Source organism: Acomys minous, assembly GCF_964271855.1.
Source record: "Acomys minous genome assembly, chromosome: 16".
NCBI lineage: Eukaryota > Metazoa > Chordata > Mammalia > Rodentia > Muridae > Acomys > Acomys minous.
In genome coordinates, this window is record NC_140498.1 from 74331153 (window position 1) to 74355740 (window position 24588).

Consider the following 24588-nt stretch of genomic DNA (forward strand, 5'->3'; position numbering starts at 1 on the left):
CTTGGGCCCTGAGGCCTCAGCGCGCTTGCGCACCCTGCCCCGGGCGTCCCTGCTGGGCGCCTCCGGAGACTGGCAGGCGGTCTAGTGTCGCCCGCACGTGCTGCGTGCCAGGCGAGGCCGCGGCGGTGGTGGGATGAAATCTCGAAGCCACCACAGTATTGTACTGCGTAAATGAACTTTTTTGTGTGTGAGAGAAACAAGGTCTCTCTATCTGTGTGACCTGGAACCTGCTGTGTAGACCAGGCTGATCTCAAACCCAGAGAGCCACCTGATTCTGCCTCTCCGGTGTTGTGTGCCACCGCATCTGATTGGGAAAATTCATTTCATTTTGGTTTTTCTTTTTTTTTTTAAAGATTTATTCATTTATTTATTTATTAAATATGTATACAGTACTCTGCCTGCACGTACACCTGCAGGCCAGAAGAGGGCATCAGATCACATTACAGATGGTTGTGAGCCACCGTGTGGTTGCTGGGAATTGAACTCAGGACTTTTGGAAGAGCAGGCGGCACACTTAACCACTGAGCCATCTCTCCAGCCCTCATTTTGGATTTTCGAGACAGGGTTTCTCTATAGCCCTGGCTGTCCAGGAACATACTTTTTAGGCCAGGGTGGCTTCACTCAAAGATCTGTCTGCCTCGGTCTCTTGAGTGCTGGGGTCAAAGCCTGCAGCACCACAGTGCTGGGGTGAGGGAGATTTAAGTGCATGTATACGGTACAAAGGACAGTTTGTGGGAGTCGGTTTCAGGTTGTTGTCAAGCACATTAACCCCTGGAGGGCTCCCCAGGCATTCAAGGGATGTTTTTTGCATTTCATGTTCTTGTAACCAGTGACTTGTGTCATCACGTGTTATGTAGCTGTGTTCCAGAGTCACTACCACACCTTTTCATCTTGACTTGCCGTCCTTGAATTCTCTTGTTACCCATCTGAAATTTTCTTCTGATTCAATCAACTCGTGGCTACATTGGTGGTTGCAAGACCAGCCTGAGCTCCGGAAGATCTTGGTTTTGAGGAAGAAAGAAAAAGGTAGGCGTGGAACTAGAGGAGAGTTCAGTGGTACAGCACTTGCCTGGAATCATCCAATATGGGGTGTGGCTCAGTGGCAAAGCACCTGCTAGAATCAATGAGGGAAGCCGGGCGTGGTGGCGCACGCCTTTAATCCCAGCACTCAGGTGGCAGAGCCAGGTGATTCGCTGTGAGTTTGAGGCCAGCCTGGTCTACAAAGTGAGTCCAGGACAGCCAAGGCTACACAGAGAAACCCTGTCTCGAAAAACAACAACAACAACAAAAAAGATTCAATGAGGGGCTGGGGATGTGGTTTGAGTTTCATCACACATATCAACATTCACACACACACACACACCGACAAAATTGACTCCTAAGACTTACATAGCCCCTACCGTTAAGGTACCACCTGTGGTGGATGGCAAAGTCAAAGGCTCTACAGAGAAACTCGCGGAGTGGTTTGGGCTCTACACGCACACCTGCGATTGAATTTGTGCTTGCCACTTCAGCTCCAGAAGTCCTGGTTTCTGCGTCTGCACTGTGGTCATGCTTCTGTGCCACCTCAGAAAACTAAGACAAAGTGAAAGTGAGCAGGCTGTGGTGGCCCATGCCTACAGTCTCCAGACTCAGGAGGCTGAGGCAGGAGGACCTCAACTTCTAAGCCAGTTCTAGGCCACACAGACAAGAGTAAGGATCTAAGAGGTTATTTTGCTGTGATGATGCTGAGGATGGAACCCAGGGATCCATGGAACATGGCAGCAGACATGGCCTACATCCCTAGTCTTCATAGAAGGTTAGCACTTTTTCCACTGTGTTACTGACTTTAGCAAAAGACTTGTTTGTTGTAGGAAATACACATAACACAAAAACAAAAACTTGGTGTGTCATTTCTAAGATATTAAAGTCTGAAATGGGGTGTTGGAAATAGCTGATTAGCAAGTCACTCTCTGGGCCTAAGCATATGTGCTTAATATGTTAAGCATCAAATATTAACCGTCTAGGCTTGGGAGGTAGCTCAGAAATAAAAGCGTGTATTTACCATGTGCAATGCCTGTTCCCAACACCATACACACACTCATATATGAAGTTTGTACTGTGTTCCTGAAGGTCTGAATGCAGGCTCACCTTGTGAGAATGGTCAGTATGAGTGCCTGCTGAACGAAGGGACAACTTGGGCTGGCAAGATGGCCCAGAGGATAAGAGCACCTGCTGTGCAAATCTAAAGTCCTGAGTTTGACCCCTTGAACTCAGAGTGAAATGAGAGAACCTACTCCTGAAAATTGTCCTGTCACATCCATGTTATAAAGCACACACATGACCGTGCTCACACACACACACACTCTCTCTCTCTCTCTCTCTCTCTCTCTCTCTCTCTCTCTCTCTCTCTCTCTGGATATGACAGGCCACTCTTACAATGATACCACTATTTTTGTCTGTGTTCTATAGTTTAAAAGACTGAACATGACACGAGGCGTGGTGTCTCCTGCCTGTAGTCGCAGCTCTCAGGGAGCTGAAGGTGGTGGATTGCTGGAAGTTCCAGGCCCAGACCTGGGCTGTGTGAGTTTGGAAGTGGTAGTTCACTAGATAGAAAAAGATGGGCCAGGCATGGTGGCACACGCCTTTAATCCCAGCACTTGGGAGGCAGAGGCAGGTGGATCGCTGAGAGTTCGAGGCTATCCTGGTCTACAAAGTGAGTCTAGGACAGCCAAAGCTACACAGAGAAACCCTGCCTCAAACAAAACAAAAGATGGGAAAACCTAGGTGGGGCATGGTGACTCAGTAGCACTGGGGAAGCTGAGGCAGTTCAAGCCTGGCTTGGGTTACACAGCTAGGCCTTACCTTAAAATTCTTAAAATTTTGCAAGGAGGAGGCAGCACACACCTTTAACACTAGCACTTGGAGGCAGAGGCAGGTGGATTTCTTGAGTTTGAGGCTAGCTTGGTCTACAGACTGAGTTCTAGGACAGCCAAGGCCACAGAGAAACCCTGCCTCAAAAGATAAAACATAGGGCTGGAGAGATGGCTCAGCGGTTAAGAGCACCGTCTGCTCTTCCGAAGGTCCCAAGTTCAATTCCCAGCAACCACATGGTAGCTTACAACCACTTGTAATGAGATCTAGTGTCTTCTTGTGGTGGGCAGGCACACGTGTGGGCAGAATACTGTATAAATAATAAATAAATCTTAAAAAAAAGATAAAATATACCCTAAATTTTGACTAGGTATGGAGGCACATGCCCAGAATCCCAGTACTTGAGACACAGATCTCTTGAGTTTAAGGACAGCCTGGGCTACATAGTGAAATACTGTCTCAAAACACAAGTGAAAAGGGCAACTATTGTCTTCTTCCTCCCAGCTGCCTGTGAGGTGGCTGCTTTCTCTCTCCAAGCACCATAGCTACCCTTCGGCCTCTGGTGAAATAAGACCCTCAAAAAGGGGGGCTGGAGAGATGGCTCAGCAGTTAAGAGCACTGTCTGTTCTTCCAGAGGTCCTGAGTTCAATTCTTAGCAACCACAGGGTGGCTCACAACCATCTGTAATGTGACTTAATGCCCTCTTCTGGCATATAGGTGTACATTCAAATAAAGCACTCGTATACAACATAAAAAAATTTTTTTTAAATGTTTAAAGAGAGGGCCAATAAGTCCATCCTGCACCAGTCAGACCATTATGTCAAAACTAAGTGCAACTAGTGGAAACCTAGAGGTGTCAGATATCAGGGTGCCAAGAAGATTCAAGGGCCAGATCCTGATGCCCAACACTGGTTATGGGAGCAACACAAAAGTGGCTGCCAGGAGCTCCTGGTCCACAGCATCAAGGAACTGTCACTGCTCCTGGTGTACAGCTACACTTATCACGGTGAGATGACACACAGCTTCCATCAAGAACTGCAAGCCATCTTGAAGGAGCAGCATCAACGTCACCAATCCCAAGGCCAGGCTGTGCACCAAAGAAAATGATGGCTCACTCACATGGTTGGTTTGTTCTTAAATAAAACCACAAAAATGGCAAGCAGCAGCAGCAGCAGCAATTTGTATACCAAAAGGCAAGTAAAACCAGCTTTGGGGCTGGAGAGATGGCTTAGTGGCTGAGAGCACTGGCTGCACCTCCCGAGAACCCAGGTTCAATTCTCAGCACCCATATGGCAGCTTGCAACTGTCTGTAACTCCGGGCCCAGGGGATCTAACACTCTCACACAGATAAACATGCAAGACACCAATGCACATAACAAAACAAAAAATATTTGCCAAGCCTAAATTCTCCTGAACTCTGGGAACAGCCTGTACAATCTCATGTTGAGGATGGGGCCATTATCAGAAAGCAGGCATGTGTTTGTGATAAACTTCTGAAGATTATGCCAGTCTCTGTTCTGTGAACCAGGGTCCAAAAAGGCATGCCCTAAGAACAGGCTAAGGAAGATCTGCTTTTGTACCGTGTGGAGGATTGAGTTTCCAGATTGTTTCCAGAATACTGGGGCAAGTGAGGACCACACTGGGTTGATCTAGCATAAAGCTGCTCCCCAGTCGTCATGCTGTAGACTTATTTGTTGGCTGATGTCTCTAACGAGAAGAGATAGGGTGTGTGTTGACCAAGTGTTCTTCAACTCCCAGGCTCAGGTGGCCCACCTTTGCCACTATGTGTAGCGACAACAGCCTTTTGGGTTGGGTTTTCTTTTTCTAGACAGTGCTTCTCTGCGTAGCCCTGTTCCTAGAACTAGCTCTGTAGACCAATGTGGCCTTGAACTTGGAGAACTGCTTGCCTCTGCCAGGTGCTGGGATTAAAGGTGTTCACCACCACCACTCAGTGTGGCTACAATAATCTAAAAATAACTTTTGTAGGTACTTACATGTACCTACAAAAGTGTGCCTACAATTTGTGTGTGTGTAGAGGCCAGAAGTTAATTTCTAGTGTCATTCCTCAGGCCACCCACCTTGTTTTTGTCAGGGATCTTTCATTGGCCTGGAGTTTGTTGATTTGGCCATGCTTGCTGGTGAGCAAGACCCATGAATACTCCTGTTTGGGGAATTATAAGCATGCATCACCATACTCAGGACTTATAGTGAGTTCTTGGGATCTAACTAAGGGCCTCATGCTTGTAGGGTAAGTCACAGTGGATTTTGTTTTGATTTGATTTTTGGGTTTTTTTGCATTAAAATTTTTTTTGTGGCCAGGCAGTGGTGGTGCACGCCTTTAATCCCAGCGCTCGGGAGGCAGAGGCAGGCGAATGTCTGTGAGTTCGAGGCCAGCCTGGTCTACAAAGAGAGTTCCAGGACAGCCAAGGCTAACACAGAGAAACCCTGTCTCAAAATACAAACAAAAAATCGTTGTGTATATGTACACACACCATAGCATCATAGCATATGTGGCAGTCAGAGGACAACTTGCAGAGTCAGTGGGGACAGGAATCAAAGTGAGGTTGTCACAGACACTTTTACCTACTGAGCCATTATCATCAGCCACCCTCCCCCCCCCCCTTTTTTTTTTTTTTTGAGACAATGTATCACTAAATAGGTCTGGCTGGCCTGAACTTGTTATGTAGAACAGGCTGGCCTTGAACTCACACTGATTCACCTGTCTCCACCTCCCAAGTCCCTGGGGCTAAGGGCAAATGTCACCATGCCTGGCCTTTTTATTTTTTGGTAAAGGGTCTTAATATATAGCCATGGATAACCTGGAACTTGCTCTGTAAACCACACAGGTGTTGGGGGTTGGTCTGGTGCTGCGTATTCAAATGCTAAATACTGGCCCCCAAGATTGGTTGCTATCCAGAGGAACATATTCTCAGATCTACCAAGTGATGTGTAAACCTTGCTCCCCAATTTAATGTTAATTGGTTAATAAAAATAGCTAGAAGCCTGTGACTGGGCAGGAAAGGAGTGGAGTTTAGGTTCTGGGGCTTGCAAAGGAGGGCATAGTGAACCCCCCCCCCCCAAAAAAAACCAATACTACACACAGGTCTTGAAATGATCTTGTTTCTGCCTCCCAAGTGCTAGGATTCTAAGCATGAATCACAATGGCTTGAGCAACTTCTCATGTAAGTATTTTTATTATCTGGACATATAACTAAGAATCAACAGGCCTTTCTATATACTTTTGTATGTTTTCTTCAATTTTAAGTGACTGGTAAAAATAGGTTATACATTGCCTTTTTTCCTTCATTAAATAAAAATTATGTTTTGCCTACATGCAGACACATGCAACACATGAATGCCTGATACTTGCTGAGGTCAGAAGGTGTTGAGAATCGAACCCAGGTCCAATGAAAGAACAGTAAGTTCTCTTAACTACTGAGCCAACAACTGTCATTTTTAATTAAAAAAATATAGCCGGACATAGTGGCACACGCCTTTAATCCCAGCACTCAGGCAGGCAGAGGCAGGTAGATCTCTGTGAGTTCAAGGCCAGCCTGGTCTACATAGAGCTAAGGCTCACAACTGTTTGTAACTCAAAAATCTGACACCTTCTTTAGACATGCATGCAGGCAAAACACCACTACACATAAAGTAAAAATAAGTAATTTTTAAAATGTTATTTTTATGTGTATGCTTGATTTACCTGCATCATGTACATGTAGTGCCTAGAAGGCCAGAAGTCATCAGAACCCCTCAAATTGGAGTTACAGATAATTGGTGAACCACAAATGGGGCAATGGAAAATGAACTTGGGCCCTCTAGAAGAGCAGCCAGTGCTCCTAACCACTGAGCCATCTCTGTAGCCACTTCTAAAATTGCATTATTGTGTATATGCATGATACACATACTCAAAGAACATAGTCACTGGTCTCTTTTCACCTTCATGTGGAACCTGGGGATTAAACTTGGGTTGACAGGTTTGTGTAGCAAGATCCTTTATCCTGGGGCTGGAAGACAGCTCAGCGACTTAAGAGCACTGACTGTTCCTCTAGAGGACCTAGGTTCAATTCCCAGCACCCAGATGCAGCTCACACCTGTTTGTAACCTCAGTCCCAGCAGTTCTGGCACCTTCGTACTGCCATACATGCATGCAAAACATCAATGCACATGAAATTAAAAAAAAAAAATCCTCTATCCATTGAACCATCTCTCTAGCTTCTGTATTATTTGAGACAAGGTAAGGCTATGTAGCCAAGACAAGCTGGCCTCAAACTTGCTATCCTCCTGCCTCAGCTTCCTGAGTGATGGTGGTGGGTTATTACATAAGCACCACCATGCTCAACTCTCCTACACCTTTTCGTTCTGAAAAATTAAAAACCTTCACAAATAGTGTTACATCTGTGTTAGCTTGGGAGCTAAATGGTAGAGCTGGACCGTGGTGGTGCATACCTTTAATCCCAGCACTTTGGAGGCTAAAGAGTACCAGGACAGCCAGGCGATACAGCGAAACCCTGTCTCGAGAAACCTAAACAAATAAATTAAACAATTGTGTTTTAAACAGTCTACATAGCACAGGGCCGACTCGCGGTTCTTCAACTTCAACCTGCCAAGCACTGGGTCCCAAGCTGTCCCTCCACACCCTATGTAAAATCAGTAGACCAATGCTGCCTCTACTTGTAAGGGTTATAAAAACTTGGCAGTCGCTATTTTTGCCAGACACTTTTCCTAGGGCAACAAGAACAGCTCTGTTCTATCCCTGGACAGTCTGTGCAATAACCTTTTGTGATGCTCCCACTCATTAGAAACTCACAGCTACCGGTCTACAGGGCTGGAGAGATGGCTCAGAGGTTAAGAGCACTGCCTGCTCTTCCAGAGGTCCTGAGTTCAATTCCCAGCAACCACATGGTGGCTCACAACCATCTATAATAAGATCTGGTGCCCTCTTCTGGCATGCAGGTATACATGCAGGCAGAGCACTGTATACGTAATTAAAAAAAAAAAAAAAATTTTAGAAACTCACAGCTACCAGGCAAGAGAGGCAAGCCTGTCAGCCCTGCCACTCAGGAGGATCAAGCTAGATCTCAAGTGCAAAGGCAAGGGAGTGAGATAATGGCTCAAAGGTCAAAGGAGCTGTGTATGGTGGTGCACGCCTTAAGTACCAGCACTCAGGAAGCGGAGGCAGGGGGAGCTCTATGATTTCCAGGCCAGCCAAGATCACAAACTGAGTCCCTGTCTCAAACACATACAAAAATGGGGTTGGAGCCGGGCGTGGCACGCCTTTAATCCCAGCACTCGGGAGGCAGAGGCAGGTGGAGCGCTGTGAGTTCGAGGCCAGCCTGGTCTACAAAGTGAGTCCAGGATGGCCAAGGCTACACAGAGAAACCCTGTCTCGAAAAACCAAAAAAAAAAAAAAACAAACAAAAATGGGGTTGGGGCAAGATTACATGTCCCCAGTGTGATACACAAGCATGCACGCGCGCACGCGCGCGCACACACACACAAAGAATCGACACAAGGTAGACAGGACAACGTTTATTCCAGTTTTACAAATGAGGAGACAAACTCAGGCAGCCTCTGTGCTCACCCTGGTCAGTGACTTGGGCGACATGGGAACAGACTTCTGACTTAAGTGGCTTAGCACTCATGGGTTCCCTACCTTCCTGCTGCAACCATGACACCAGTTACTTCTCAAAAATGGCAGCACAGGAGCAAGCAAAAGCATTTTCAGCTGTTTCTGACAACCAACGCAGACATCCCCACAACATGGGGCAGAGCTGTGTGTGGCCACACTGCCCTCAATATGGCTGGTCTCATCAGAAACCTGAATCCATACTAGAGTGGAATGCAGGGGGGGAAAAATCAAAACATCATCAATTACTTACAGTCTGAGTTCCATTTATTGAGAGCTTACTCTGTCCAGGCTACTTGACAAGGGGCCCAGAACAAGGCAGACAAACAAGGATTCTGCCTTTGTGAAGCTCATGTTCCAATGGATTCTTCAGCAATTTCACTGTTGGAGGCTCAGTGTCAAAGCATTCGCCCAGTGAGGGGCTGTGGCTGTGGCTGAGTGGGAGAGCCTTTGTCTAGCATTTCCTAGTGAAGGGCTGGGCCATGGCTCAGCAGAACTATTATCTACCCTGCCTGAGGCTCTGGGGTCCGTCCCCAGGACTGCAAAAAAAAAAAAAAAAAAAGAGCAAAGAACAATCCTTAAGTGCCAACAAGACTGATGAGCTGCATCCTCCTACGTCAGTGTTTGGTGCAGTTCACAACAGTGCCTCATTTCAAAGTAAGGTGCCACCATCTAACTTATCTGAAAATGGCAACTTTTGCAGGATAAGTAGCAGCTCCCACCCACTGTGCATCTAAGACACATGCCCACCAGCCCACTGCAGTCTTTACCATTTCCTCCCATCTCACAACCAAGTGACCAGCCTAATTCCCACGTTTGTTACCTACTTGGCTGCCCTTGTCACTAACACTGGAGCAATCAAGGTGGTTTCAGAAAGCGCCAAGTCATCCGAAAGAAAAGCACCAGTGCAACAACAGGACAGAATTGGTGGAAAGGGCTACTTCGGATGGGGTGGTTGAGGAGGCAACCATTTGGAGTGAAAGTTACCAAGGACTGAAAAAAAAAAAAAAAAAGCTAACAAGGACCGAATTGCCAAGTCTGCCAACAGAAAGGATAAATGCTTGCAGCACACAAGAGGGACCAGCCCATATATGGAGTCTGAAAACTGCTTGAGTTAGTCAAAAACAGGAAGAATGGGGTAGATTGGACCACCCACAGAGAAAAATCACAGGAGGGGCTAAAATCCACAGCATTATGCAGGTCACAGAGTTCAGAGGTTTATTTCAAGAATAGAATGAAGCCTTGGAAGCCTTTGGGGAAATAGCATGATCAGTTTTGTTTTCCCAAGGCGGGCTAACTATGTAGAAAAGTGACTTGGAAGTAATGTGCTTGAAAACAGAAGTACTATAACATATAGTATGCAACAGTGGCTAAGACCAGAATGGTGATAGAAGAGACGGAAAGACAGCAGATGCTGCAGGTCGTCTGAATGTAGCAGTGGTGGTGGAAGGAGAGGGTGCCGACAAGGGAGCCATCAAGGTCAACTTCAGGGTTGTGCCTTATTTTAACATTCTGTAGCATTGAGGATGGCTGGAAGAGGCCCTACTTTTAAGTAAGAGATCAAAACTAACTGGGACAGACTTTTTGCTAGATTCAAGCCTTCCTAGATTCCTGATATCTTCCTGACCCCTTGGACCCAAGTAGTCTTCAAATTACCTGTTGGGTATATTCCATTCATCCCTATTATTGTCCTGGAGCCATTATTGTCAAGCTTCATGTCTACATCGCTTGCAACTATGAATGAACAAGAAGCACTTCACAGACAGCAGCCTGAGGTCCTTCCTACCAACTTTTATCTTCGGTAGCAGGCCTAGTCTTGTCTGAATGTGTTACCCAGCATCACTAGCTAGTCCCAGGAAGCAGGCACTGAATTGATGAGTCCAAGGCCTCCAACATAGAGGAACACCATCTTGAGGCAGCATTACTTCTCTAGGAATGTGAACCAAACCACCAAATTTATCCAAGAGGAACGCGCAAACCAAGCCACAGGAAAAGTGTGTTGGTTTGGTTGAGGACCACAGTTTGAGACCAACATTTACCTGGTAGTTTACCTGGTAGTTAATGACAGTGGGCAGCACTGTTATGCTCTATGCCTGGGAACTTTGTAACACTCCAAGCCTCACAGCATCTTTGCAGGAAGGCCACAGAGAGCATACTTCCCCATTTTACAAATAAGAAAACTGAAGCCTAGGGTTAAAAAAAAAAAAAAAGTCAAGGTCTTTTGCCATATGGAGCCCAGGAGGACCTGGAATTCACTATGTAGTCCAAGCTGGCCTTGAACCCTGATCCTCTTTCCTTTATAGAGTGCTGAGATAACAGACCAATCCTTAATAATTTCTTGCTGGTATCAGGAGCCTGGGCCAGATGGAAGAGTCACCTTGCAGCATTATAAAACACATTCTACACCCTAATAAAACAGCAAACTGTCCCCTGGTGACCCTCAGGTTTTACCTCTACACTCACAAACTTCTTTGGGTATTAGGGTCTTTCGTCACACAGTCAAAGGCTTTGCTCTCACTGTCTCTCTTCTCTCTACCTCTCTTCTCAGTGCTGGGTGACAGTAGATTCCAACCCTTGGGCCTATTAAAAAAACAGCACCTTTTAGTCTGGGAAGAGGCAAACAAGAAGAGAGAGAGAGAACGATATCTAAGTATACAAGAAAAGTTTCAATGGGAAAAAGTGTGGGCTACCAGGAAGAAAATTGGTTAGTTCCCCCAGGGGTACTTGGAGAATAGCAGTCACTGGGCCAGCAGCCGGACCCATCCAGAGCCAGAGTCACTTCTTCAGGGCACCCAGGCTCTTTAGGGCCTCTTGGGCCTGGGCCAGCTGTTGCTGCAGCCTCTGGCGAGTACTCTCACTGGATGCCCGCTTCAGGAGGCCCTGCATCTCCTCCACCACAGCCCGGTAGCCAGGAGTGTTGTGGAAGAGCCGCACCACACGGTCCCCACAGGAGGCCAGGAAGCGGCCAGTGATGTCAAAAGTCAGGTCAGCAATAGACTCCCCATGGACACTCTCGAAGCATTCCTCCTTCTCCCCACGCCTGGTGTTGAAGAGATGAATACTGGTGCCAGTGGCCAAGGCCAGGACATGGGTGTCAGGGGAGAGTGCCAGGCGGCAAGGCATGGTGGCTGCCTCTTCAAAGCGGCCTGTCCTTAGCAAGTAGGGGTCCTGCTGCTTCTTGTATTCCACATCTGTGTCCCACAGCTTCCATGTGCCATCCTTGGAGACAGAGGCCATCCTGCAATGTGGAAATCACAGCTAGAGCCTCAACAACCCCAGCTTGGAAAGGCACTAGAGCAGCCTGAGGGACTCCAGCTAGGAAGCCAAGTGTACATCCTGCCGGGAATCAAGCCCTCCACCCTTGTCAGAACTGCAGCCCAGATGGGTAGAAGAACCCCAGACCCACTCACTGCTCAGCCCAGCTTGGTGGTACACACCTATTACCTCAGCACTGGGGACTGAGGCAAGGCAGGAGGATCACTGTGAGTTCAAGGGCAGCCTGCGCTACCAAGTGAGACCCTGTCTAAAAAACACAAACAGAACAAAACCAAAAGCCAGGCAAGTTAGTCCACACCTGTATCTCAGTACGTAAAAGGGAGAGGGGCAAGTAGATCAGGACTTCAAGGCCGGCCTTGGCTATCTGTACTAAATAAGACCAAACAACCACAAGAGCAAAGAAATGGAGATCCACTCACCTCCGAGAGTCGTTGGAGAAAGCAAAACAGTGGACAGATGCAGAGTGGCCCTTCAGTTCAAAGGCTCGCAGCACCTCCTGGAACTCCCCCTTCTTTCCAAAACAGACTTCCCAGATCTTCACATCTGGGGTGAAGCCACACGAACCCACAAACCTGTCATGTAATCCACACTCTTAAAGCTCAAATGTTAAATGGCATTCTGTTCCTAACAAATCTTAGACCTCTCTCCTGAGAAACAGTACTTTTGGGGGATAAGAGGCATGAATCTAGAGTTTCATAAATACAAGGCAAGCAATCTACAGCTACAGCTAGCCATAGCCTAATGATACTTTCGAAAGTGTTTCTGTGTCAGGCATGGAGGTATGTATACCTTGCAATCCCAGCTAGTCTGGAGGCTGAGGCAGGAGGATCTCAAGTTCAAGGCCTTCTTGGGCTAACAGAGTAGCTGGAAGGCAATATGGGTACCTTAGGCCCTTGTCTCTTAAAATTAGTAAAGTAAGACTGGGTGTAGTGATATATACTTTTAATCCCAATGCTCAGGAGGCAAGAGCAGGCAGACTCTGAGTTTGAGACCACCCTAGTTCATACAGTGAGTTCCAGGCTAGCCAGGACTACTGACTGAGATCCCATCTCAGAAAATATAAAACCAAACAGGTGAAAAGAAAAAAGAACAAAGAGGTCCAGGTATGGAGGCACATGTCTGTAATCCCAGTACTGAGTAGACAGATGCAGGAGTATCACAGGTTCAAGGCCAACCTGGTCTACATAGCTAGTTCTAGGCCATCCTAGACTCCATAGCAAAACTCTATCTAAAATAAAAATTTTAAAGCAATGCCGGACAGAGGTGGTGCACGCCTTTAATCCCAGCACTCGGGAGGGAGAGGCAGGCGGATCGCTGTGAGTTCGAGGCCAGCCTGGTTTACAAAGTGAGTCCAGGACAGTCAAGGCCACACAGAGAAACCTTGTCTCAAAAAACATAAATAAATAAACAAATAATTAATTAAATAAAATAAAGCAATAAAAATTTTGTGAAGAGAGGGATGTAGCTTAGTGGTAGAGAACTTGCCTGGTATGCATGAAGATCTGGGTTCTATACCCAGTCCTGCAGGGTAAAGCAAAGGCTTATATACATACTGAGTGTGTGAGTGTGTGTGTTTGTGTGTATGAGAGAGAGAGAGAGAGAGAGAGAGAGAGAGAGAGAGAGAGAGAGAGAGAGAGAGAACACATACTTTTCTTTCCCACTTTTTGAGACAGGGTTTCTCTGTGTAGACTTGACTGTCCTGGACCTGATTTGTAGACCATGCTGGCCGTGAACTCAGACATCTGCCTGGCTCTGCCTGGGATTAAAAGTGTGCACCACCACACCCCTATATATATTCTTGATTCAAGGATATGGTATGCTTTAAGATCCACAGTACAGAAGTATCCCATTTGGGAGAGGACATGTCTAACATGACTAAAGTCCTGCTATCCACTCCCAGCACCATATAGCCCTAGCTTGTGGTATATGCCTATTACCCCAGCACTCAGGAAGTAGGGGCAGAAGGATGGGGGCATGTGGGACGAAAGCATCCTCAACTACATAGTGAGTTCAAGGCCAGCATAGAAAAAAGGAAGATTTCTGTCTCAAAAAAACCCCAAAAACAAAACAAAACAAAAAAAAGAACAAAGATATACTTTTTGTTGTTGTTGTTTTTATTATTTATTTATTATGTGTACAGTATGCACCAGATCACATTATAGATGGTTGTGAGCCACCATGTGGTTGCTGGGAATTGAACTCAGGACCTCCGGAAGCACAGTCAGTGCTCTTAACTACTGAGCCATCTCTCCGGCCCCCTTTTTTTTGGTTTTTTTGAGACAGGGTTTGTCTGTGTAATAGTCCTGGTTGTCCTAGACTCACTTTGTAGACCAGGCTGGCCTCGAACTCACAGTGATCCATCTGCCTCTGTCTCCCCACGTGCTGGGATTAAAGGCATGGCACCAAATTTTTTAAAAGGCCTAGCATGTGCTGGAGAGATGGCTCAGAGGTTAAGAGCATTGGCTGCTCTTCCAAAGGTCCTGAGTTCAATTTCCAGCAACTACATGGTGGCTCACAACCATCTATAAAGATATTTGGTGTCCTCTTCTGGCCTGCAGGTATACATGTAATGTAGGCAAAACACTGTAAACCTAAATAAACAAATCTTTAAAACAAAAAAAGGCCTGGCATGTCAGCACATACCTTTAACCCAAACTCTCGGTAGGCAGAGGCAAATGAAATGAACCCCATAGATGAAGGCTGCATGCTGCGTGGAAGTTGAGTGTTTGCCTAACATACAGTGCTCTAGTTTCCACCCCCCAGTACTGCAAAATAACCACATATGTGAGGAAACAGACACAGGACTATGGGGCACTGTGTGAATCCCTTCACTGTTTGGAACCCCACTCCTTGAAACTGCCTCTGTGCTCTGTGCCTCTGTTCCTCCTCCTTACCTGCTACATGGGGAGATAACAGCGTAACTGTTATTCATCTGGTTGGTGTTGATTGTGGACAGCACCTGACCTTTCAGGTTCCAGATGAGGACAGTCGTGTCACTGGAGGCCGTCATGATGAACTTCCCTGATGAGGAAAGTTGTGAGCCCAGGGATACAAGCAGACCAACTGTCACCTCCCAAAGACACAGTAAGAAGCATCCACACTCCTTTTCCAGGCCAAAGGTTACCACAGGGAATACTGGGCTGAGAAGTGTGGCATACTGCATGGCTCTCATGGACTCTAGGGAAGCATAGGCCCAGAGCTCTTTGGTCACAAGGATGCCAAGCAAAGCTCATTCAACAAACCTGATTCAGACACCAGTAAGATAGCTCAGCTGGTGGAGATACTTGCCACCAAACCTGACGACTTAAGTTCAACCCTCAGGATCCAGTGGGCTGACTGCTGCAGGTTATGACTTCCATTTGTGTTATGACAAACACACAAAATAAATGCAAAAAAGGGAAGATGGAGCCTGAAGAAATGGCTCAGCAGTTAAGAGTACCGGCTGCCCTTCAGAGGCCTTGGGTTTGATTCCGAGCAGTCACATAGCAGCGACCAACTGGCTCTAGCTCTAACCCCAGGGGACTCGCACCCTCTTCTGGCCTCTGTGAGTACTGCATGCAGGCGGTACACAAACATCCATTCAGATAAAACACCATGCATATAGCAAGTCAAAACAACCAAATCTTTCCAACAAACCAAAGAAAGAACAAGTTCTGATGGAGGCCCCTTTCCATGCCTTGAGTAAACTCCATCCACAAGACTCCCCTACCTGTGTCAGCAATGCCGATGTTGATGATGGGTGCCTTGTGCTTTTTAGGGAAGTCCTCTGGGGTGGCTGTGAAAGTATAGCCCCCATCTTCTCGCTTGGACATCTTAAAGACACGGAGGGTGTCTCCATTGGCCAGCCAAACAAGAAAGGCTCTAGAGATAGGCAAAAGAGAAATCATTTCCTCACCTGGTCAGAGGCCTATGTATAATATTCTAGGGAAAATAGAAATTGTTCCTTGTGCCCTACTGTACAGTCTTACAATAGATGCCTTGGTTCAAAATCTTTTAGAGGCTAGATGAGAACATTGGCTTCCCTGAGTCTGGAGTTACAGAGCTGTGAGCTGCCATGTAGGTGCCCGGAATTGAACCTGGGTCCTGTATAAGTCAGTGCTTTTAACCCCTGAACCATTATTCCAGCCCCTCAAAATCTCGTAAAAACCAGAGGGTTAATGAGATGGCGCAACAGGTTTTGTTTTTTATTTTTTTTGGTTTTTCGAGACAGGGTTTCTCTGTGTAGCCTTGGCTGTCCTGGACTCACTTTGTAGACCAGGCTGGCCTCGAACTCACAGCGATCCACCTGCCTCTCCCTCCCGAGTGCTGGGATTAAAGGTGTGCGCCACCACGCCCAGCTAGGTTTTGTTTTTTAAAAAAAGAAAAAAAAAAGCACTTGCTTGGCAAAGCTACTGTGACTTGAGTTCACTACTCAGGAACCCATATATATTGGGAGGAAAACACCCAACTCTGTTGTCCTCTGGCGTACACACACAGACAAACATAAAAAGAACTAAACAGTTCAAGGACAGAGATGGATCTCACTGGTAGGCCCTGGGTTTGATCCTTAGCTCTAAAACAAATAGCCTCCCTAGATAGGCTTTGAAACTTAAGGAGCAGGAAGCTCTGAGAGTCACAGGACTCATAAGACCCCTCCCTCAAGGTGATAGAAATAGTAAACAATTTCTGGGAAGGGAGAACTGTCTGGTGGAGCGAGCAGACTTATAGCTCAATATACAGCTCTAAGAATATGGCATTTTTGAGTCGACCATCACACACATCGAGTTAGGCTTTTTGTGGTTCAGCTCCCAAAGAGTTGCTTCCCCCCACTTTTTTTTTCTGAGACAGGGTTTCTCTGTGTAGCCTTGGCTGTCCTAGACTCACTTTGTAGACCAGGCTGGCCTCGAACTCACAGTAATCCAGCCCTGCCTCTGCGGGATTACAGGCGTGCGACACCGCGCCTGGCTTCTGCTTCCTTCTTATAGAGCAGAACCTCCAAGAGGCCCACGAGGTTCCATACTATCTGGATGTTTTCTTTTTTTTTTTTTTTTAAAGATTTATTTATTTACTATTATGTATACAGTGTTGCCTGCATGTACACATGTAGGCCAGAAGAGGGCATTAGATCACATTACAGACGGTTGTGAGCCACCATGCAGTTGCTGGGAATTGAACTCAGGATCTCTGGAAGAACAGACAGTGAGTGCTCTTAACTTCTGAGCCATCTCTCCAGACCCTGGATGCTTTCTTTACATCACCCCAAAGTTGACTCTTTATCCCCCCCCCCCCCACATCTCACTAAACCCCAAGCGGATATGTGAAGGCCACAGCCAGGAACCGGGTTTGTTTGTTTGCTTGTTTGTTTTTTGGCTTTTCGAGACAGGGTTACTCTATGTTATCTTGGCCATCCTGGACTCACTTTGTAGACCAGGGTGGCCTCAAACTCACAGCGATCCGCCTGCCTCTGCCTCCCGAGTGCTGGGATTAAAGGTGTGAGCCACCACCGCCGGCTCAGGAGCTGGGTTTTTATAGCCAAGCCTGAGGCTCTGTCCTGTCCTACCTGCAGTCAGGGCTGAAGCGCACCAAGGTGGCATGGTCCAGCTCCACGTTGGCTCTCATGCTGCGGTGCTCCCGCTGAAGGAAATCCTTGGTGCTCCAGATGCGGACTGTGCGGTCATCCGCACAGGTGGCCAGATACTTGCCATTGCTGCTGAAGTCCATGCAAGATATATTCCCACTGTGGCTCTAGGGAAAAGGATGAAGGAACTATCAATGATGGGGAGGCTGAACCTACAGCTGCAACTGTGGCTCTGGTGCCTGATGACCAAGAAGCTAGAACAGGACAAAGTAACCCGTGTAGCTGAGTTCTATAACCCCAGCTCCTCAGGAGCTGAAGCAGTAGGATCTCAAGTGCAAGGCCTGCCGGGGCCACAGAGTAAGTCTGAAGCTAGCCCAGGCCATTAGTGAAACTATCTCAAAATTAAAAGTAGGAGGGGAAAAAAGGAGAAAGTGGGCTAGGACTGTAGTTTATTGGTAGAGTGCCTGCCTAGAATCCTCCAGTAAGGTGCTCAACTGCAGAGCACTTATGCAGAAACTGCCAGTCAGGACTGGAGGTGTAACTCAGTGGTAGAGTGCTAGTCTAACAGGCACAAGGCCCCAGATTCAACCCTCAGTACTACAAGGGGGTGGGGGAGCGGGGGGAAAGGGGCCAGAATGGGGTATTTCTAGTCTCTTGATAAGCAGTAATAAGTACATGTAATATGTGCAAATCACTACAAAGGACAAGGTCTGGGGGCGAGACAGTCTTCAAGTACACACACCGCACAAAGTCAGTACCCAGGAGTACTAAGTACCTTCAGTGCTGCGGCCAGAAGGCGGTGGGTGAAGTTGTGCTGCTGAGGCTTCTCCTTGCGACCCCGCTGATTCTGTTTCTGCTTCTTGGGTCCTGATTTCTTAGATTCGCTGGCCTTCTGGCCTAGAAGGAAGAAGGACCATCTCACTTATCCACACACTCACTACTGAGGACCTAGGACTACCCAGACTCTGGGTGGAGCAGCATCACATGACCCAGATATATATGGCCCTTGTCCTTGAGGAAAGTGATGAGTGCAAAAACATGTTGGGGGGGGGACGGACTTAATAACCAAAACCCACATAAAAATGCTAGGTTTGGAGCTGGAGAAATGACTCAGAGGTTAAAAGTACTGACTGCCCTTCCAGAGGTCCTGAGTTCAATTCCCAGCGCCCACATGGTGGCTCACAACCATCTATAATGTGATCTGATGCCTTCTTCTGGCCTGCAGGTGTACATGCAAGCAGAGCACTGCATACAAAATAATAAGTAAATAAATCTTTAAAAAAAAAAAGCCAGGTGTGGTGACTTACACTTGTAATCTCAGCAATGGGGAGGTGGAATCAGGAAAGTCTCCGGGGCTCTCTGGCCAAGCAGCCTGACCTAATCCAGAAGCTCTGGGTCAATATGAGATTCCGTCACAATGGAAGCAGCTTGCGTCCCTAATGATCTCCATGTGGATAAGATGTATGCACATCCACAAGCACACATGTTCGTTTTAAAAGGGGGGTTTGGCTCCCAACACTCAAGCCAGGTTCTAACTCTAGTTCCACAGACTATGGCACCTTGGGACTCCAAGGACACCTGCACAGACACGGACAAATCTGCAGATATATACATGTAATTAAAAAATAATAATAAGCCTTTCAGTATCATTGAGTGGTCTTTACTTACTTCTGTGTGGATTTTTCGTTTTGTTTATTTGACGAGACAGGGTTTCTCTGTGTAACAAGCCCTGGCTGTCCTGGACCTGGACCAGGTTGGCGTGGAACTCACAGGGATCCGCCTGCCTCTGCCTCCCTGGCTGGGATTAAAGGCGTGCGTCTCCACACCTGGCTTTTCTTCTGTTTTTAAAGGCACCTCCAGGACTGAGGAACTAAAGCGCCATGCATGGTAAGGGTGCGTGCTCTCCATCCCTAGCTCTCGTGAGTGATCTTACAGAAGCTGAGTCCTGAGCCTGTTATAGCACCTCTCTGAGCTGACACAGCTGGGTGGGCTCCCAGCCTGACTAGTGTAGTGTGGATCCTGGTCAGGCATGCCAAGGTAGGGAATTGGAAGGATCTGCTTGTGGGTAAATTATTTAACTGTTTCAAGTCTTGGTTTCCTTAAGGAGACATTGAAACCAGGCTTGGTGGTGTGTGTATAGAATTCTAGCACTCAGGAGGTGGAGGCAGGAAGATTTGGGGTTCAGAGTTGGACTGGCTACATAGTGAGTTCAAAGCCCACCTGGACTTCCTTTTTCAAAAAGGAAAACCAAACAAACAAGTTGAGAATTGAAGGAGATAATATAACCATGTTACAAGCCTAAAAAGCACTACATTGATGATAAAGCTCAAGAGAAGCCACAGCCGGTCACAGTGTCACACACCAGTAATCCCAGTACTTGAGTGTTAGGCAGGAGTATTACAAGGATTCTAGACTAGCCTGGGCTACACAGTGACATCCTATATTTAAGTCAACTATCAGGTTATCTGGCAGAACAGAAATGAAGTTCAAGGTAATCTCATAAAGTAAGATGGACACCTGGGAGAATCCTGGGCTGGAGATGGCTCAGCTTGTAAGGCAACTGCCTGACAACCCATTTAATCCCACATGTAGAAGATAACAACTGACTCCCTAAAGCTGTCCTCCAACCCACACACACACATACACAGTGACAAACACAAAACACACACACACAAAAGCAAGAGAGGGCGGTAGTGGTGCACACCTTTGCACCTTTGATCCTAGCACTGGGGTGGGGTGGGGGCGGTGGGAGGACAACGAGGAACCCTGTCTCAGAAAAACATTAATAAAGTTAGATTAAATGAAAAATATCTTAGAGAACCAGGCGTTAGGGGGTAGTAGATGCTCCCTACATCTTACTGGAATTAAAGCCTATTGAACTATACAATCTGCCTCTAACTTGCCCATGATGGCCTTTGGAGTCACACCAGATGCTGGTCTATTTTTCTTTCATGCTTGGGGATAAAACCTAGGGCCTTGGGTATCATAGGCAAAAGCTCTATGGCTCAGCTCTGTTCCAGGCTCCTCACTAGGGGGATTCTAGGCAGATGTTTTAAGACTGAGCTACACCCCAGCTCCTCACCGGGAAGGGGGGCGGTGTGTGGGCTAGACAGCTGGTCTAAGGTTGAGCCATGTCCCACCCTCCAAATGTTTTGGAATCCCTGTCCTCTTGGGTTTTGCCACTTGCAGAACTGTCTTTGGCCTCTCAGGCAAAATCCTACACTGCCATCCTTGAACAACACACGTCACAGACTGGGGGTGTAGCTCAGTGGTACAGCACTTCCATGCGACCCTGATTACGGCCAGTCTGGACAACATAGTGAAACCCTGTCTCAAAACAAACAAACCCACCACAAGTCCCCTACTCTAAACGAAGAGTTCCCGGACTCCGCAAACATCCATCCCCTCAAAAAAAAAAAAAAAAAAAAAGGCAGCAAGGCCATTCACGTTCTCCTCCTCTTTACAGTATTAACTCCCCTGTGAAGGCTAATACACTGTATATTTCGCCTACATTTTCGGATGCTTACAATTCCTATCTACACTTCCACATGCTTCTTACTCACTGAACCAATTAAAAAGACTCCGAGGCTTAGCAATAAGCAAGAGGACCTCAGAAAACGTTCCTGCCGGTCAGGGCTGGCCGACAAGTACTTCAAATGATCCCCATTTTCTCGGGCCATGAACACATTGCGAACTTCGGGAGTCGACTGAGTTTTCGTACCAACCCCGGGGACAACCGGGGAGTGGGGGGATTGGTCACCGGTAATCTAGCAGCGCAGCCCCCAGGTTCCAAGGGAGTCCTGTCCCTGCGGTGCAACCCGGTATCTGCACGGGAAAGTTCCTCTCACAACCGGAGAACCTGAAGTCCGTGAGTCTCCAGGACCCTCAGACCACGCGGCGCCCGAGAGAAAAAGTCCTCACAGAGTCACCGCCCCCCCACCCCACCCCCCGGCCCCGGACACTTACAGACGGGCTGGCTGGCCTTGTCCTCCTTCGCCCACAGCAAGCCCCGCGCCACCGCCGCCGTGGCCACCAGGGCCAGCAGCCCCACCAGCAGGGACAACCCCATCAGCTCCGGCATCTGCGGCAGCTCCATGTCTGCGGGAAGGCTGCCACCTCAGCCTACGACGTCCTCACGTCTCGGCGCACGAGGGGGCGGGCGAAGAGGACAGTTGGCGCGCCTCGAGGGGCGGGACTGGCCGGTGTTGGGATCTTTGGGGCGTGGCCTCGGCCCTAAGCCCGCCTAGGGAGGGAGGCGGGGCCTAACGTTACCACGTCCTATGAGAAGGGACCTGGCCGTTGCGGCTCTCTGCAGGGCGGAGCTTGGCCGCCTTGAGCGCCGGGAGGGCGGGGCCAGGCCGTTAGCCGGTTCTGTGGGGCGGGGCCCGGCGGTTGGAGCGCCCTATAGGGCGGAGCCTGGCCTCCTTCGCGCCTCGAGGGGCGGGCCCGGCCGTTAGCGTGTTCTGTGGGGCGGGGCCTGGCAGTTTGAGGTCCTCGAGGGGCGGGGCCTGCTCCTTGGCGGGCTTTGACGGGCCGAGCCCAATTGCACCTACTGTGAGGCGGAACTTTGCCTTTGAGGCGGCTTGAGGAGCTTGACCCTTTTCGTGTTTGGGGGTGGGTGGGTGGAGGAATAATTGGTATTTTGAGTGTTAGGAGGCGCACAATCTCCTAACATGACCGTTGACGTGACTTGAGGGGCGGGACCTACCTCACCGACTTGAGAGCTTCACGTGCTCGGAGGGGTGGGGCCAAGATGGGCAGGGGCTTCCGGCTAAATGCTCTGAAGGGCGGGGCTTAGTAATTCACCGCACGAGGCAAGGCCTGGCTATTGGACTGTTTTTGAGGGGCGGGGCCTGACGATTAAAAACTGCTTTGATTGAAGCAGTGGATGCAAAGTTGTATTCTAGCAGTGGACGCTGGCGGTCCTGCTCTCCCCTCCTCTTGGTTGTTCAGTAAAAACTTTATTACAACATCGTCACACTGGATCCTTGCCAGGGACGGGGCAGAGGTTCTTATTCCCATTTGACCTGTGCTTTCGCTACTGGGGAAGACGAACGGCCCTTCCGTTGGTGGGGGAGAGCCCTGCAAAGCCATGAACAGGGAGAGGGGCAAAGACATGAACATTAGAAAAAGAAATGGCAGCCGGGCGTGGTGGCGCACGCCTTTAATCCCAGCACTCGGAAGGCAGAGGCGGGCGGATCGCTGTGAGTTCGAGGCAAGCCTGGTCTACAAAGTGAGTCCAGGACAGCCAAGGCTAACACAGAGAGACCCTGTCTCGAAACCCCCCCCCAAAAAAAAAGAAAGAAAGGAAGAAAAAGAAATGGCTGGGGGCTGGAGAGATGGCTCAGAGGTTAAACGCACTGGCTGCTCTTCCACAGGTCCTGAGTTCAATTCCCAGCAACCACATGGTGACTCACAACCATCTATAATGTGGTCTGACGCCCTCTTCTGGCTTGCAGGCATATGCATGCAGGTAGAGCACTGTATATGTAATAAATTCTTTTTTGTGTGTGTTTTTGGTTTTGGGTTTTTTTGGATTTTCGAGACAGGGTTTCTCTGTATAGTCTTGGCTGTCCTAGACTCACTTTGTAGTCCAGGCTGGCCTCGAACTCAGCAATCTGCCTTCCTCTGCCTCCCGAGTGCTGGGATTAAAGGTGTGCGCCACCACACCCGACTATAAATAAATTCTTAAAGAAAGAAAAAGAAATGGCTAGTAAGATCGGAAAGATTTGGAGACCTAGCCAGTGGTGGCACATGCCTGTAATGCCAGGAAAGGCAAGTGGATTGCTATGAGTAAGCCATCCTGGTCTACAAAGCGAGTCCAGGACAGCCAAGGTTACACAGAGAAGCCCTGTCTCGAAAACAAAACAAAAAGACTGGAGACCTTAGAATACTGGCTTCATTCCTGCGCTCTGCTTGTCATAGGAGGACACGGAGCAAAATCCATGGATGGAGTAGTTTGAACAAAGATTGAAGATAGCTAGACATGGTGGCCCACGCCTTTAATCCCAGCACTTGGGAGGCAGAAGCAGGTGGATCGCTTTGAGTTCAAAGCCAGCCTGGTCTACGAAGCAAGTCCAGGACATCCAAGGCTACACAGAGGAATCCCTGTCTTAAAACAAAACAAAACAAAACAAAACCAAAACAAAATAAAAGCAAACAAACCCCCAAAGACTGAAGGTAGAAAGCAAGCCACGGTGGTAAGCTTAACGGTAGATAACTTGCCTAGCTTGTACAGGGACCTGTGCTGAATCCGCAATACTGAAAAGAGAAACAACAAAACCAAAACTTATAATATGTTGCAGCTGGGAATGTAAGTCGCTCCGTGCAAACACATGTGGTAGAATGTTTGCATAGCTTGCAAGAAACAGTTCTTTCAGCACCCCGCAAGCCCAGCGTAGTAGTATTTGCCTGTAATCCCACCCACGCTTGGGAGCTGGAGGCAAAAAGATTAGAAGTTCAAGGTCTTCTTAGGGAGTTCCAGGGCAGTGTGAGCTATGTGAGACTCTCAAACAACAAAAACCAACCAACCAAACTGGAGGTTGGTTGCAAAAATCCTGTATTTGGGGGTAGCCTGAAGAGTGAGAAGAATGTTGAAAAAGAGATACTAAGTTAGTATTATTACTTGGCCATGCTAGAAATGGAACCGAGGACATCGATTATGTTAAGCAGCTGCTCTACAACGGAAGCTACTATCTAGTCTCAGGAAAATGTGTGTGTGTGTGTGTGTGTGTGTGTGTGTGTGTTGTTTTTGCTTTGTTTTTTGTCAATTGTGGTGGCATATTCCTTTAATCCCAGCACTTGGGAAGCAGAAACCAGTGGACGTCTCTGAGTTTGAGGTCAGTCTAGTCTACTTAGGAAGCTCCAGGCCAGAGGAGGCTACATAGTGAGACTCTTGTCTCCAAAAAAGTTTTTTTCTTCTTGCAAATGTATGTATGTATGTATGTATGTGGCATACCTGTGTTTGTGTGTGTGTGTGAGTGTGTGTGTGTGTGTTCACACATTTGTGTGGAGACCAGATGTTGATGTCTGTTGGTTTCGCTATTATCCTCTACCTTATGTACGGAGTACTGGGGCAGGATAGCTTGCTAAATCTGTAGTGTCCAACTTCAGCTTTTCTGACTAACCAATCTGTCCATCTCTCCTTCATGCTGGGACTTCAAGCAGGCTGACATGACACACCCACTGGAGTTTAGGATGGGTTTTGATACCCAGACTCCAGTCCCCACACAAAGTAAATGCTGCACCACTCTGCAGTACAAAAAGATTTTTG

At 47.8% G+C, this 24588-nt stretch overlaps 1 protein-coding gene across 1 annotated transcript; it reads right to left on the reverse strand.

The window, feature by feature from the left end:
- Nucleotides 1-8372: 8372 nt before the first annotated feature.
- Nucleotides 8373-21701, reverse strand: TBL2 (transducin beta like 2). Its single transcript, XM_084764643.1, has 7 exons — nucleotides 21282-21701; nucleotides 18091-18212; nucleotides 17298-17482; nucleotides 15468-15619; nucleotides 14653-14779; nucleotides 12178-12330; nucleotides 8373-11720 (listed from the first exon to the last, which is right to left on the reverse strand). Exons 1-7 carry the CDS (start codon nucleotides 21409-21411, stop codon nucleotides 11258-11260), a joined length of 1332 nt encoding a protein of 443 aa, XP_084620769.1. The 5' UTR covers nucleotides 21412-21701; the 3' UTR covers nucleotides 8373-11257.
- Between the last annotated feature and the right edge of the window lie 2887 nt (nucleotides 21702-24588).

What these genes read in the sequence shown, in the direction of transcription:
- TBL2 (XM_084764643.1), bottom strand. Translation starts at nt 21,411, where the DNA reads ATGGAGCTGCCGCAGATGCCGGAGCTGATGGGGTTGTCCCTGCTGGTG. An exon ending in CAAGGCCAGCCAGCCCGTCT is followed by an intron (nt 18,213 to 21,281) that starts GTAAGTGTCCGG and finishes TCTTCCTTCTAG; the next exon opens with GCCAGAAGGCCAGCGAATCT. An exon ending in CATCGGCATTGCTGACACAG is followed by an intron (nt 14,780 to 15,467) that starts GTAGGGGAGTCT and finishes TTTCCTCATCAG; the next exon opens with GGAAGTTCATCATGACGGCC.